This window comes from Solea solea, chromosome 1 (assembly GCF_958295425.1).
Source record: "Solea solea chromosome 1, fSolSol10.1, whole genome shotgun sequence".
Lineage (NCBI taxonomy): Eukaryota > Metazoa > Chordata > Actinopteri > Pleuronectiformes > Soleidae > Solea > Solea solea.
In genome coordinates, this window is record NC_081134.1 from 34,354,370 (window position 1) to 34,370,082 (window position 15,713).

Below are 15,713 nucleotides of genomic sequence, written 5' to 3' on the forward strand. Positions count from 1 at the left end.
TGAGTGAGATAGAAATCTGAGCAGCACATTTGTCTTTTTCTTTTTTTTTTAATAGAAGCCAGTGTATCACTTTCCTCTGGGTCTGCTTCAGGACTGCCAGGTCTTGAAAGTGTCTTTTCTCATAGGTGCATTATTCATCCGGTGAGACAAAATTTTGCCCTTGGGCTTTGGGGGGGGGGGGGGTCCATATCTCCAGTTATAGGAGGCAAAGCAAAGCTCGGCTCCTCTATCACTCCAAAAAATGTAAGGTATGAGGCTGTGCTCAAAGTCCACAATGAGAAATGTCTAATTCTACTTCTACAGCAGCCGTGCCAATAAATCCTCCTTTAACACTAAAATGAATGGGTGCACCTGGGATTGTTTCACCCAAGGAGAACCTGGTAAAAAAAAGAAGGTGGTTAACAGTATGCCCTATTTGCCAGTGCTCGGTCTGGCGTCTAAATACGTTTCCATGCACAGTTGCAGTTGTAGATGGACTACACTGTCCAATTGTGGACGACTGTCCCTGTCCCAGTATACAAGTATGGATTTATGAATGAAGTGTGTCTGCGAATGGCTCCCTTTCAGCTCGTCAGTACTAGGCCGTTTCCGTTTAGCATGTGGCTAGTTGTTAGCATGTTGAGCGCCCTTTTAGGTCTTCCTACCAACCATTAAACTTAAAAATATCAAATTCTTTCAGCAGACAGAGCAAACATTTGTCTCATCATCAGTCAAAAAACAAAACCGGAAAGTAATGAATTGTGTCACTATTATTTCTGAGTTTCTGAGCGGGAACTGTGGGGCATGTAGCGCCACTTTGAGACATTTGAATTTGTATAATTTAGTACTATTTTACTTTGTATTTTTCACTTAGATCCATTAATCAACCTCAACGGGAGGGATTTTAGTGCTGGGAAAAGTAAGGTGAGGTAAAAACAGCCAGAAAATCAATGCACGTCTTAATGTTTGAATTTGCATCGCTGCAAAAAAAAACGAAGACGACGAAGGGAAAAAAAACGTGTGATTGCATATGTTATGTTACATATGTTATGTACTAGTTCAGCATCTCTTGGGAAATGTCCATCATTATTTGGAGCATTCTTGAGTTATTCATAAAATCCATATGGCTGCGTGCTTATGCTCCCCCCGTCTCGCACATAATAGATGCCAAAGTAAGGATTCCTTATCTGATTTGACAAACTATGCCTACGCAGAAGGATAGGACGGGGGTTGGTTTGCCTTTTCCTGTTTAATTAGTGAATCTGAACGCACGTGCAAACATATGAGAGCACACAGATGTACACACTAATTGGGAGACTGGGGTTTTGGTATACAGTTCCTTCTTTGACGGACCGTGGACTAATAATTCTGACAGTTCAGGCCTTCAGGATGTCTACAAATTGGATTTCCTCCCCCTCCTGCATGACCTCATTGGACACAATAGTTGAGGTACAGGGAGGGGGTGAAAGGGCCAAAGAGGAGCATGAGCACCTGGGTGTCACTAACCTGGCTGATGGTGCTCATGGCTCTCATGTAGCTCTCATTTCGCGAGCGGAATTTAGGCGAGGCTAGCAGCCCTGCTGGGTCCAAGCTGTCCAGACTCCTATTGATGGAAACCTCACTCACCGCCCGCAGATAGCTGTGACTCCGGATCTGCAACTTGGGTGAGTGCTCTGTGGAAATCCTGCCACGAGAGAAGAAAAGAGAGTTAAAAATAAATAAACAGGAAAGAAAAAGAGTCAAAGGTGGTGGTGGTGGTGGGGGGGAGAAACAAATTGTGAGAGACAAAGGAGCGGGCGGGAAAGAGAGGCAGAGATTAAGTGATAAAGAGAGGGCGAGTGTAGTGTGTGTGAACTCAAAGATGGGGATCAATCCACAATTGCTTCAGGAGACACTGTTATCTAATCAACAAGCGCAGGACTATTGAGAAACACTTGCAGTAGCTTATGTAGTCTGCCCTTGAAAACAACGTGTACTTTCTACAACAGCCCACAGCGAGAACTCACACGGAAATCCTTTCACATGGAAAAAAAAACACACATACACTGTGACAAATAGAAGAAAGATGAATAGATGACTCATTAGTTACCTCACCTGCCTTATTTGATGCTTTATGTCTACATGCGTGTGTGTGTGTGTGTGTGTGTGTGTTTGGTGCAAGCTAAACAATCCATTAATCAGGGGAAATAAAAGCCTAAAAAGCTGACTCACTTTCATCTCGGTGAACATCGTGACCCACTAAACCGACTCAGAGGGAGCGCCGAGCGTGGAGAGATACGACTTCAGCGCGGATTAGAACATCTCTCCTCAAATCAAGGTACAGCGCAAACGTATGTTTCACGCTCCACGCCGCCTCAATCTCGTAGTGGGAGTGTATAAAATACACACAACTCTCTGCCTCCAGGTCAGGTCTGCTTTAATTATGCATTCCCTCCTAAAAATAGAGCGGCGTTACCACAGCCAAGCAAACTAGATTACTCCTTCTTTGATGGAAGGATGAAGAGAAGAGGACAGTGGAGGCAAATTTAAACGGAGCTGGAAAATACATATTTCCATCAACATTAACCAATAATTAATGAAGTTAATAAATAGTACTCTTCTATTTCTATTATAGCACAGTTCAATCGTCTTCCTTTCTAACATTTGCTGTGGGTCAATGACAGAGATGAAAAGGTGCTTCTGTGAAGCCCTGAAAAAGAGATTCTGACGTAAATCCTCAGCCTCAGAGGTTCATACGCATCAGGCCCATCAGCCTCCTGGAGTCCGTGACTGTGGGTGATGCACCGACAAATTAAGTACGAGGAAGAGAAGAATCTGCCTCCACGACTCTATCCACATCCCCCCCACCACCTTGATTTCCCTGTGGGGCTGATTACAGACAGGACCAATGATTTCTATTGTGGCAACTTGAATGGCACATGCAGCCTGTAATCAGTACCACCCAAGGCGGAGAGGTCAGCCTCTCCACGAGAGTCCACCTATGGAACAAGTGTCCTTAATGAACTCATGCTCCTCTGCCAGTCAAGAGTAAAGGCTGTCTCCGCTGATTTCTGTATTTCTTCTCTTTCTTCTTCATCTTGTGCTTTTTTCATTCCAGTTCCGAGTCAGAATTTCCAAGTTCCGAGTCGGAAGCTTCAACAGCAGCACCGTACGCCCAAAGTCTGACCAAACTCGCAAACCCCGACATAGGATTAGTTAAACACTGTCCTATTTGTAGCACCAATAACAATACAATGAACACATCAAAACTGAATATATATATATATATATATAAAAACAAAACACCAACAACATAATACCCAGAGTTTAACAAGAATTTCAAATGATAAAGGCCCATAACCAATATCTTTATCATAATTCTTCTACTAATCATCCTCAAACAAAACCTAAAGAAGGGAAAACATTTCTCATGTTCATCTATCTAAAGACAGAAATTCTCATATGTAATTAAAAACATCTAAACAATTACAAGGTGATTCATCTAAATAAAAAGTTGGGCATATTGTTTAATAAAGAGATAGGATTTTAAATCAAATTCTATTTGTAATAGTAATTTAGTAGAGGAAAGAACTAATATACAGCACCCCTTCAAGGTACATTTTCATCCCCATTTGTCTATCCCCATTTTACCTTCTCCTGTTTTCTCCATCTGTTGTCATTTTCTGCTCTCCACAAATAAAAGTCATTCGAGTAATGACAGGAAGATCTATTCTTAGTCAGATCAAATCGTCGAATCTCAGCCAGGATTAAATTAATATGTGGAAATTCACTGTCGGTACACGAGGGGAGCAAAAAAAAGAAAAAAAAAATGTAATTTTCTTGTGTACTTATTTATTTGTCTGCCGGGAATAATCCCCGCAACTTAAATACAGGCTTTGTCTGTGCACTGTGTGTTTTTAACAAGCAAGCAAGGTTAGAATCCTGCAACTTCTCACACGAGCCAACTGTAGTCGAGGACACTAACGTCAACAAACAGCCTCTGAAACATATGGAACAACAAAGCTGATTATTAAATCACTGCAAAGTGTAACACGGGCTTCTGCCAGCTCCCAAAAGCACAGTGTGAAGATGAGATGTCAGCTGCTTCCGCCTCCCTCTCTATCGCTAATGTGCAGCACTGCAGTTGGGCTCGTTTCCACCGGGGTTCAGCCAGACGATGATGCCCTTTCCCGGGGCCAAATTCAAGTCGTTAGCGGGGCCCCCAAGCTGCACCATTGACACTTAGCCGCGAGCGTGTGTTTGTACAGTGACTGCTGCTGCTCCTCTCATCTCGCTTTATTACAGCTCTGTAGCGACAGTCAGTGCTGTGCGCCAACAGCAGACGGCCACCATTGCACGGCTGCGCGGTCGTAAAAAAAAATAAGAGTTAATATTAAATGACGACAGATAGGTCTCTGGTTGTCATGTCCAACACTCACTCGTGTGTCATAATAAAGCTGCTCTCACAAAAGTAACAAGAGCGACATCATTACAATGACGGCAGTAGAGCGACAAAGAGCTGAAAACAAGCCGATCGCTTCGTCAGATGATATAAAACAATTCATTTTAAGGTAAAAGCTGAAAGTGAGCAATGAAATAATCACTCTGTGTGTTTGTTGTTGCCTCTTTAGAACCGTTTTTCTGGCATCACCATAGACCGTCGTGTCAGGACCAGAACCTGATTCCTAATGAGGCAGAACCTGATTTCTAAGGAACTGGTTAAGTTTAGGTTTTTAAATTGTGATTATCTTAAGATAGGGGTTAGTTAATGATGAACTGGTCGTGGTTAATGTGAAGGAATAATGCTTTATTTAGGCAGAGTCCTTAAAATGATAGCTGCACAACCTGTGTGTGTGCTCATTTGTTTCAAAACCCAGAAGATCATCCAATTTCTGCCATTTCTTGCCTCATTTCACCTCTTTTTTTGCCAGTGCTGCCACATTACTACATCTCAGCAAGGAGCTCCTTCAGCCCTCTCTTATTATTATTATTATCATTATTATTTTTATTTCTGTTAGGAAAGATGCCTGAAGCGACAAAACCCCCCCCCAACATTTATCTATTTATTATTAAATCCTTCCGTGTCCTGACGTTTGCAGTTTAAACCGTGTATGCGTGCTTCTCACGTCAGCCGAGTCGATGTTCATTTTAAACACTTACTAGATAAATCTTCTTCTTGATGGACTCTGGTGCGGCTGCATACTTTATGAGCTGTTAAGTGGGGGGGGGGGGAACGTCTAACGCAAAGAAAGAAACGGCTTCATGAAGCTCTTCAAATAAGAAAGATTGGCTTTTTCAACCGCAGATCACTCAGACAGAGAGAGAGAAAATATCTGACGTGCTTCTCAGCTCACCGTGCATTTCATGCAAACATTTGAGCACTTTTTTTTGCGCACATGAAGAGGCTTCTTATACTTTTAATTAAGACTCAGTCTGTTCGACGTGCGTGTGTGTGTGTGATTGCAGAGACACAGAGGCCAGCTATGACGACGGAAGTGTGTATAAGTTGTAATTGCAGAGCAGGTAATTAAACTGTGGCAAATGGAGTCGAGGACTGCGACGCGAGGGGAACTGCTGCTGGATTTCACTTTATCTTCCATCTCCATCTCCTTCACCTCTAATCTCTCCCATCATTTTCACAGCAAACTGCCATTTGACCACAGGCTGAACCAAAACACTGAAATAGTTTAGAGTCATTTTCTCAGGCTGAATTACAAAAAAAAAACAAGTTTATCCATTCAAAGAATTTGCCATTTAATGGTCTTGTGAATTGAAAGCGTTGGTGATATTTGCTGTTGTTGATGTTATTCTGCCTAAAGAACACGTTATTATCACATCAAAGTGCTTGTCCACTTCTGCTGTGGGCGTTTCTTTGTGTTTTCAGTGATATTTCAACCTGTTTGCAGATGTTTCACTTGACCAGAGCAATGTTGCTGTTCATCTGTCAACAAAAAAATCACTTCCTGTGTGCAATATCGTATAACACAGAGAGTGTTGTTATTATTTTGTTTATTTTCAAAGCTACACATGACAGTTTTAGATATTAGTCATAGCTATCTGATGAAGAGCTTTTTCAGACGATGGAGTAAAATGTTTCCTCAAAAGAAATCTAAATCTAAATCTGTTGACCTTGCAAACTTAATTATTTTCTGAGCCGTGGGGCTTTTATTTCATTACATATTCATAAGCAAATCAAAACTTATCGTGTGGCATTAGGTTTCACTGACACTGTCTTAATACATAATTACAGTTTTATTTAAGCACAGCGTCTAGTTCATGAAGTCGGGGGAATTTAAACTGCATTAGCTAAAAGCATATAGTGCACTTACGGTCAAGCTTTGTTTCCTGATGTGTAAACAACTGTAGAATCTAAATTGTGTCTAAACGGGAATAACTGACATTAAAACAAGTGTTTCCACTCACTTGAGTGTCGTCATCTCCGTGAGCGACGGCTGTGTGGCCTTCAGGTAACTCGCCCGCCGCGCCTGGACCTTGGGCGAGGGCTTGGGGCTGCAGTCCGAGTCGCCGCTGTCTTCCTCTGCCATGGCTCTGATGTAGCTGCCGCTGCGCATCCGCCGGCACGGGATCTCATCGTCCTTCCCCAGCGGCGAGAAGCCGCTCCAGTCGTCCTGAGGCACCTGTGGTGATGGAGTGAGATAAGGTAAAGAGGGAGTGGACGCGGGTCACCCCCCCTCCAGACTGCAGAGGTCATGAAGGTGCGCTCCACAACTTGACAAATGGACACATCGAGGATGCAGGATATCCTGCCCTGTATCACACAACAGAATTAGTGCCTTTCCTTGATCATACCATAAGGTCTTGAAATGCCGGAGGCCGTCTTTTGTCTTTCCTGTGCCGCATGCCAAATACAGGGAACTTAATATTTTAACAAAATGTTGCAGTAGCGTGGCCTCTACCTGCTCTCCTGACCTTTCAGACACACTAATGACGGTAAAAATAAAAGAGGAGGCAAAGCTATCGCCCAGATACCTAATCAAGAAGAGAAAGACAGAGAGAGAGAGGGAGAGAGAGAGAGAGAGGGAGAAAACAAAGGGGGTTTTGTTCAGCTGAAGCACTGCAGTCCCACTGTAAATGGCTCTTCGGGCATCAGCTCCAAAGTGAAAGAAATGAGATACAGAGAGAGAGAGAGAGAGAAAGTGCATTCAACAGACTGGCGTGTAGCTAGGAAACCAAACTGACCCTGATGTCAGGGGCAACTGCCGACTGTGTTAACATCTTGGGAAAAGACTGGGTCAGTGATGACGTCAGAAGAATTGAATTACTGTGAATCTACATTATTTTATTTTTTTTTAAGGCTTTTTAATCCTGTTATCTCCACAGCGGAGCGTGACGTACGACACGTCTGAGACGCTCTAACCTGTGAATGTTACAGAAAAGTGCACGTGGAGTGCGAGCGTGTTCGCACACACACACACACACACACACACACATACACACAATTCGTCTGCAGACTCATTCTCCACGCTGCTTCTCTGGCAAGTCTATTTTCTTCCTTCCTTCCTTCTGTGTTTCTCTCTCTCTCTCTTTCTCGAGTGAAAAGCGATGGCTCTTTGAGACGGAGAGAAACGCTGCAGTGACAACATCCTTCCTTGATGTGCACACTCTGTTCTCCAGGCTGTTAAAATGCACAGCCACACAGAACTTTCTCTGTCTTTCATGCTCCCTCTCTCTCTGTTGCTTTACGACTTTTACTCCCTTTCACACCGTCTTCCTTTGCCTGTATTTGTTCCCTGGTCCTTTTCTCAACAGCGCGCATGCACGCACACACACACCTACTTTCACTCTCCAATTCTCCCTTCACGCTTATTTTTGCAGCTCACTCTGATGAGAGGAAATCTACGCAACACTTTCATCTTCTCCAAAACAGAACAAGAGAAGCAGAATTAAGTGGGTTGATGATGTGTTTACATGTACTGTAGGTGTGTGTGTGTGTGTGTGTGTCTGTGAACTTTAATGAGTATGTATGAGTATAGGCTTGGGGACTGAAACATTTTGTTGCTCCTTTCTTTCTTTGCTCACCTCTGTTTCTTGCACTAATCTCATAGCAGGGCCCTATTATTGCACCATGTGTCTTATAATGCTCGTGCACGTACGCCACCGCTGCTCTGACCACCAGTGCTGTGCAAACAGATTATAATCTGTTAAAATCCACAAACAGCCACCTGAAAACTGGATTCTAATCTGTTTTCACACCATTAACCGATCTGCTTTTCTCAGCATAACACACGCCAATTCAGGGCAAGGCTACATGAAAACCTGACCTGTCGGATTATGTCGGATTTAATCCTCCAGTAAAGGTGAAAAAAGCTCAAAACACAAAGCACACAGACCTGACACTTCTGATACAACACAGATGGAATGAAATATGTTCATGCATGGCACAAAAACACAGAAAAGTAAACGACGTGTGAGGATTTTGTAAAAAAAAAAAAAAGAGGTTGATGACGATACGGGGAGATAAATCAGCATGAGAGCGGTGATCATGTGAGACACAGTGGAGCACAGGATGGGATCAGGGCCAGCGCTCTCCTCTCTACCTCACACAGGCTCAAAACAAGCAGAAAAACCGGAGCATGGAGGAGCAGCTGGCGCCCGGATGATGCATGGAGCATGTCATGCAGTAGGTGGGGCTGCAGTAACGGTCCTACCTGTAGGAAGTGGCAGGTGCGTCCCTGCTCGGCTTTCACTAGAGCTTTATCTAGGTTGACTGAGGCTTTCTGGTAGACCTCTCTTGCTCTGCTCACCGTCAGAGTCGAGGACCACGAGCTCTTCTTCAGCTGCACCTGGCTGTCCAGCGCGCTCACCAGCGGCAGCCCCCTGCCGCTGCCCCCGGAGCACGTCGAGCACTTCACGTCGTTGTTGCTGCGCGACGTCTTCAGAGAGTGGGCGCTGATTGTGTTGTAGGACTCCATGAAGTACTGAGATTGAGATTTGTCCGGGTGGCGGCCCATCGTCATGACCCCAGAGGCCAGGCCTCCGGTGCTTCCTGCATGGTGATGGTGGTAGAGGCAGACCTCCCGGTCGAGCGTGTCGTCCGAGCTCCAGTAGCCCGAAATGGCGGTGCGCATCTTGGGCTCCGACTTTGAGCGGTCCTTGCTCTTGCTGCGCTTGCTGTGCTTCAGCGTGCCAGAGGAAGAGGGAGGATCATCGGGACTGGATTTGCTGCCGTTCATCCTCCCACTCCCTCCTCCACCAGACCCCGAGGGCCCCTCCAGAGAGTGAGACTTAGTGAAAAGCCTCTGGACAGAGTGAACGAGGTGGCGGATGCGGCCCGGGCTGTCACTGCGTTGGTGCTCCACTGCAGTGCGCTTGTACTGCAGTGTGTGGTAGCCTTCATGCCGTGCCGGTGGCTGGCACTCAAACTGCTCCAGCAGGTTAGAGGCGATGCGAGTGTTGTTTCCTCCGCCTCCCCCGCTTCCCTTACTGCCCCCCTTTGGCCCTGTGTAAGGCACCAGAGCGCTGCACTCCTCCTTCAGCTCGTGGTGGGAGCTGTAATGTCTGCGCGGGAAGGTGCAGCTGGCCAGATCAGGGTACGCGCTGCACTCAGAGTTGCGCTGTGCATAGCAGGTGTGGTCAGCAGGGTGAGCCTCCCCGGCGTTGAGGAAGTGCGAGTGCCCCAGCGTCATGGAGTCGTAAGAGGGGTCGCAGGTCACCGCGTGGTGGTGACTGCGGCTGCCGGACAGGCCTTTCATAGTCATCGTGGCTGCGTCGACATGCACATCCAACCGCTGCCGCCAGAAGTCTGCACAGGCCCCGAAACTAGCTCTACAAAGAAACACAGCAATGAGGAGGAAGAGACAAACAAACAGGAAGAAGAGAAAAAAGAGAGATTTATAAATATCTCATATTTACATACACTCAAAAGAACAGTCTGATGTTTTCATCTGCTTTAATGTGAGTAAGAATCACTACTTCACAGAGGGGTGGGGGGTGGGGGGAACCTGATGTTGATGGGAACTGGGCCCTTTCTTCTCTTTCAACCTTTTTACTTGCACCCTTCATAACTTCAAAAAGAGCAGCTCTAAATATAGCCGTCGGGTTGGCATGTGGTCCCTGACATCAGTATCTCTCCTGAAGCTTCGACTCTTCCTCTTCCTCTGCTCTGTTTGCTCTCAGCGAGAAAATGACAGATGATTGAAGAAAAGGAGAGAAACAAAAGAAAAAAAAGGTGTCGAGGAGGTGTCCAAATGTGTTTCCAAGCTCAAGTGTGTGCTTAAGTTGTTCACGTGCTACTGTATATACTACAGCAAACGAAGCATCAGTGCAAGCCAGCTAAAGTGTACATAATGAGCAATTAGTGATGGGAATGCAGATTTATGGAGCGATAGAAAAATAAGCTTTCATTTATAGAAATATATAGAAAAAATTAAGGATAATACACATTTCTATTAAAGGTACACAGAGTCATGCCAACCATTGCAATGCATTGTGGTCCTGTTCATTTTCTACATCATCTCTACTCCAAAAGTAGACAGAGTTGTACAATTTGATGGCTCAGGGGACACAGGACTTTTTGAGTCCGTCAGTGAACAAGCTCAACAGAGGAAGGCTGGCATCAACCAGAGTGGCCGGCAGTTTGTTCAGTATTCTACGGGAGTCGTAATCCTGGCAAACCAGGAATATATAAATTGACTTGCAGTCCTGCAAGTCAAAATTAACAGCAACCACTTTGCTGGTGGCAGAAAAAAAGAACATTTGGATGGAGGTCCATGAGAAAATGAGCCTATTTCTTAATTGATTAACCATTAATGGTCTAAATCGCTAACGTTAGTTAGCACATGACCAAGTGGAAAGGGAGCTTGGCTTGTAACAGGAGGGAGGGCATGGCTACCCCCTACTGTATATATATATATATATATATACATATATATATATACATATATATATATATATATATATATATAAATGATGTTAAATGTGTATATTAACCTCCCATTTAGAGGACAATATGAGTGGACACACCAGTGTTACAGTTGACATTTGTGACCCTCTGGTTTCATAAACGACAACATGGTGGCGGCCAAAAACGCAAATCTCGAGGATTCAAAACAAAGGAGATGAGATTCTTATGGATGTCACGCCACACTCGCTTGCCACTTAATCCAGTCTTTTAATCTTAATCCAGAACAACGGAGACAACAGATGTGAGAAAACAGTGCACTGAAGTGCACCTTCAGCTTCAGCCCGATTCTACATTTTGACCCCATACCTCCATTTATACTCGGAGGGCAAACTAATTGGTCAGTAAACCCCAGCTGACAGATTCCGGGCCAGCCAAGGCAACCCGGCAATAAACGACTTTTGCCTCACACGACGACATCCATCAGTGCCCTTAAACCGCTTTCCCTGCCCATCTAAGGGACACAGAACCCGACAGAACCGCGACAGCTGTGTGGTTGAGCCCGGGAATTCATTACAAGCCGCTGTGGTAAATAGAAGAAAAGGGGGAGGAGGAAGTGTGAAGGGAGAAACAATGAAGAAGACAGAGCAGTGGAAGTACTTTACATAACTGGAGGACACCGTGTAGGGCACATGCGGAATGTATTTATGTGTATGAATATTGAGTGAGTCAGATTTATTGTTTTCTTTGACGTGAGTGTAAACCGGCTGCTGGATTAAATGAAATGTTAGGGGGAAAATATTCATACGGTTTTCCTGGTGTGTACTCGACCTGACGATCAAATCACTCCAGGAGAAATCTAAAGCAATACATTAAAGTTGTGTTATTGCCAGGGCGAAACATAATACAGTAGTATGCACACGCACACGTACCATTTCCATTGATCAAAAAAGAGTTTAATCCTGGTTTAAATGGATTTCTGACCAGTAGGAATGTGTTTAATGGTCATTCACTCCAGGGTTAAATGGTTTTTACCGGTTTAGGTATTGTTAGGAACTCAAGACTCAGGAGAACGAGTTCATTTCTTCCATCGGCATAGCTTTTTAACAAACCTTACTTTTAAGAACTTGGGGACACTTGCAGAGTATTTTTTTTTTTTAAATGTAATCTTGCTTCATTTTCCCAGCGACTTGAAATAATCCACGCCCTGCTGAGTTTCAACAAGGGACCACAGTGAAAGAGAGAAAACAGTAATAACTTTAACAGTGTCACTGAGCTCAATTGTGTTGTGATTGTTGTTTTTTTTTCTCTCCGCCGACAACCCACACACATACCTGTTATACAGTTATACTGTTAACATAATTATTGCACTTACACACATTGCCCAATTCACTTACACAATTCCTATTCACTTTTCCTTTCACATTTGAGTAAAAGATGCATTTTCACTGTTTTACAGTATTTCTATTGGCGTGTGTCCACTAGTGCGACTCTACTCGCCTCCGCACGGCACAGCCATTTTGCTTTTCCATCAGCGATAGTACCTGGAACGTGGTACTTTTATTTAGTAGGCTACCTCCTCAGGCCGATACTATGCGTGACGTCGTCAGACTGCCGGCCACTGATTGGTCAGAGTGCCGTCGCAGGAAGAGACACAAGTCAAGCCGAACAATGCCGACGTGTAAGCCCAGTTAAAAAGACTTTAACAATGCTGAAAACGTGGGTTAATCTTTAATCTTAAACATTTAGCAAAGGAAATCTCCAAAATCTCGTCATTTGAGGAGTCTGCTGAGTCAGGTGTATTTAGCAACAGCACCGCTGAAAGTACTGAACAAATCTTTTTAATAGACTGATTCTAATGATTCAGTACATCGAAAACAACTGTATTACAAGCCACTAGTTTGTGTGTGTCTTCTTTTGCCGCTGTGATGACCCCACACTCTGAGGACCGTAATGGAAAACCAACCTGTGTCGAGGCGAGGCGAGCTGGGACCATGTAGTGGAAACACGGCTCTATGAACCAAACTTTCGAACTTTCTATCAAACAAATATCGGTTTAAAAATCGATAATATATTATTATATTTTTGCAATCTTCTTCATCTTTTTTTTCACATTCTCCATTTTACCTTCAAATCTTGCCGCGTCTCCATTGCTACCAATTAAAGTGCACATTTCTGTTGGATATTAATGAATGACAAACAGATGGAGAAGGGTTATATTTTCCCTCATACGAATCGCAAACATCTTCTTTAGTGATTCACTAATCTGTCATTTTTCTGTAACGGTTTTGCACCGACTTCCATCCATTTTCTACCGCTCTATCCTCCACATGAGGATCACCAGTCCATCACAGAGCCACATGGAGGCAATTCACCATTCACTCTCACACTCTCACACCTACAGTTCATTAAGAGTGTCCAATTGACCTAATCCACATATTGCATAGTTTTGGACTGTGGGAGGAAGCCGGAGAGAACCTGGCCTGACTGGCAACCCTAATCCCAACCCCCATCTACGGTCTGCTTAGGCTATGAGGGCAAACGCTCACAAAGCAGACGCCACACACAAAACAGGCACGCACGGTGTCCGCTTCTTGCCTGGCACTTGAAACGCGGGGCTGCGTCCAACCAAAGGTATTCATTGCAGCTGACAGAGATCTCTTCTGTTGGCTGCCGAAGCACAGAACGTGACCTAAATAAAAGGGCCTCGCGGTGTTTGTGGCACAGCTGTCTGCGGCACTGACTGCACTAAAGCTGAAAAGCTGAAGTTGGGTCATGCTGGCTTTCTGCCTGCGAGCCACACACACACACACACACACACACACACACACACACACACACACACACACAGTGTATCTGACAGCCTGCTTGTCCATGCTGCATTCCGATGCTGCCAGCGTGTAAAGTGCAGTTTATCAACATGAAGAAGAGAAGTCTGCTGGTTCTGCCGCGACTGTCATGTCGACAAACACTGACATGGAGGGAAAGCTCACAGACAGCTGTGCTCATGCATTATACTGTAAGTCCATCAAAGCCAACTGACCCAGTTGTGTCCGGTAGAGTGAATATCAATAGTGAATAGCCTCATATGGATACATTATATTACAGCTCTGACACGGTGTAATATTTCATTCATGGTGCTAAAGTACAGCTGGGGCTATAATTCAATAATAATGTAGGACGGGATTTGAATTTCCCTCCATATCAATACAAGCAAAGTTCAATATATAACTGATATAATATTCAACAACACATCATTGTTTGTAATGTTTCCCATCAGATCAGTGAAATCTTGCTCAGTTATTTATAGAAATATTAGCAGTCATTACCGACTCAATTGAAACTTTTTTGGTCAAATTATAGTTTGAGGTTTGATTGGGGTTTTGATGTTTAACGCTTCCCATTATAATCATTATAAATGATAAATAATCATTATCTAATAATGAAAACTGGGATTCTCAATATGTTTTGCAATATTTGTAAAATTCGGCTTTAACCCTTTAACACCTTAGCCTCAAAATGTCCTGCTTATTTTAACCATAAAGGTGCCAGAAAAATGTCAAGTGATTTTGACCATCTTTCCAGAATTACTTTCAATATCTGGCAGTTATTTACAATTAAGTGCATGTCAAAATAGGGTATTAACTATTTAAAAAAAAAAAATGGAAATAGATTGTAGAGAAACAAAAAAACTGCAGTTGTACACAAACAACAGATTGTGCATGTTAAATTTGAATTTTGAACACCATAAAACATATTTACAATAAAGTTTGTTTGAGTTTTTGTGTCAATGTGTAAAAACAGGCCAAAAAAAATGCAAAAATGCATTTTTCCAACTCGCTCTTCTCTGGTGACAAAGACGCTGTTTCTCCAGCTTCCTGAAACAGTGCAAGTGTTCACTGTTCATGGGCATTTTTAAAGTGAAAATGAATGAATAGAAAAGATGAAGCCTTCTGCTTGAGGCACAAAATCAGTGGGGGCTGCAGGACGGTGAGCTGGACTGGATTTCCAGTTCGCTCATATGAACTATTTTCCTTAATGCAATTCTTTTTTCTCCATAATGTGCTATGTAATCATATGTCGTCCCATCTCTCGTCAAGGTTTCCATCTGATCACGCAAATTAACATCAACCTCAGAAGCCTGATTACACACCGCTGGACGTCATTTGGACAGACAGCGTTAGCGCTGAACAGATTCCTCTTACACCTTGCACCTGCAGAATTTTGTCATGTCATTGTCTCACAATGTGCCCACACCATCTCCCCCCGCATTGTTCTCGTGTTTGCCTCTATTAAAAATAATGACCACCTCCTTTTTAAGCTCCCATTGTTCTCTCCGTGGACGTAATTTCATGTTCAAATTCGTCCATTACGCAAAGACAAAGTCCTCCATTGAGACAAATTAACGCTCATAAACTGTTTAACGGGAGGAGACTTTATATGTACCACCATTTACATTTAAAATGTATGCAAATACTGCCTGTTTGGTGGTGTCTTTTGGAGAGTTAAGGTCCTTGCTGCCCTTCTTGGCAACTCACAGTCAGGCTCACAAGATAAGTGACCAGTCAAGGTGCAAAAAAATGTTTTCGAGGGAGAACATCCCTTATCTCGAGAAGCCCTTCAGTAATTTACTGCCGGCTCTGTCGTCAATATAGCATTTTTGAACTGTTATAATTGCTTTTGGGAGATAAAAAAAATGCTCTCAGACTTAGAATGTTACTTGTGAAGGTAAAGTTAAATACATATAAAGAGGAATTTACAGATTTACTGATTGCTGAACATGTGTATTTATCATTAAAGTATATACTCGCTGTCGCACCGTGAAGGAAAAGGATGTAATTGATCAAGTATTACACTCATTAACCCTTTAAGACCAAGGTTTGTGCCAATTCTG

At 43.6% G+C, this 15,713-nt stretch overlaps 1 protein-coding gene across 4 annotated transcripts in view; it reads right to left on the reverse strand.

The window, feature by feature from the left end:
- dlgap1b (discs, large (Drosophila) homolog-associated protein 1b) overlaps positions 1–15,713 on the reverse strand; it is a 118,209-nt gene that overhangs the window by 32,538 nt on the left and 69,958 nt on the right. For 2 of the 4 annotated variants that reach the window (XM_058631284.1, XM_058631310.1), the window contains exons 5-7: positions 8,628–9,744; positions 6,382–6,596; positions 1,486–1,663 (exon numbers count right to left, since the gene is read on the reverse strand). In XM_058631284.1, coding sequence (XP_058487267.1) covers positions 1,486–1,663; positions 6,382–6,596; positions 8,628–9,677 — 1,443 coding nt within the window. In that variant the 5' untranslated portion in view covers positions 9,678–9,744. The remainder of the gene's footprint in view (positions 1–1,485; positions 1,664–6,381; positions 6,597–8,627; positions 9,745–15,713) is intronic. The other 2 variants (XM_058631292.1, XM_058631302.1) reach the window with 2 other exon arrangements.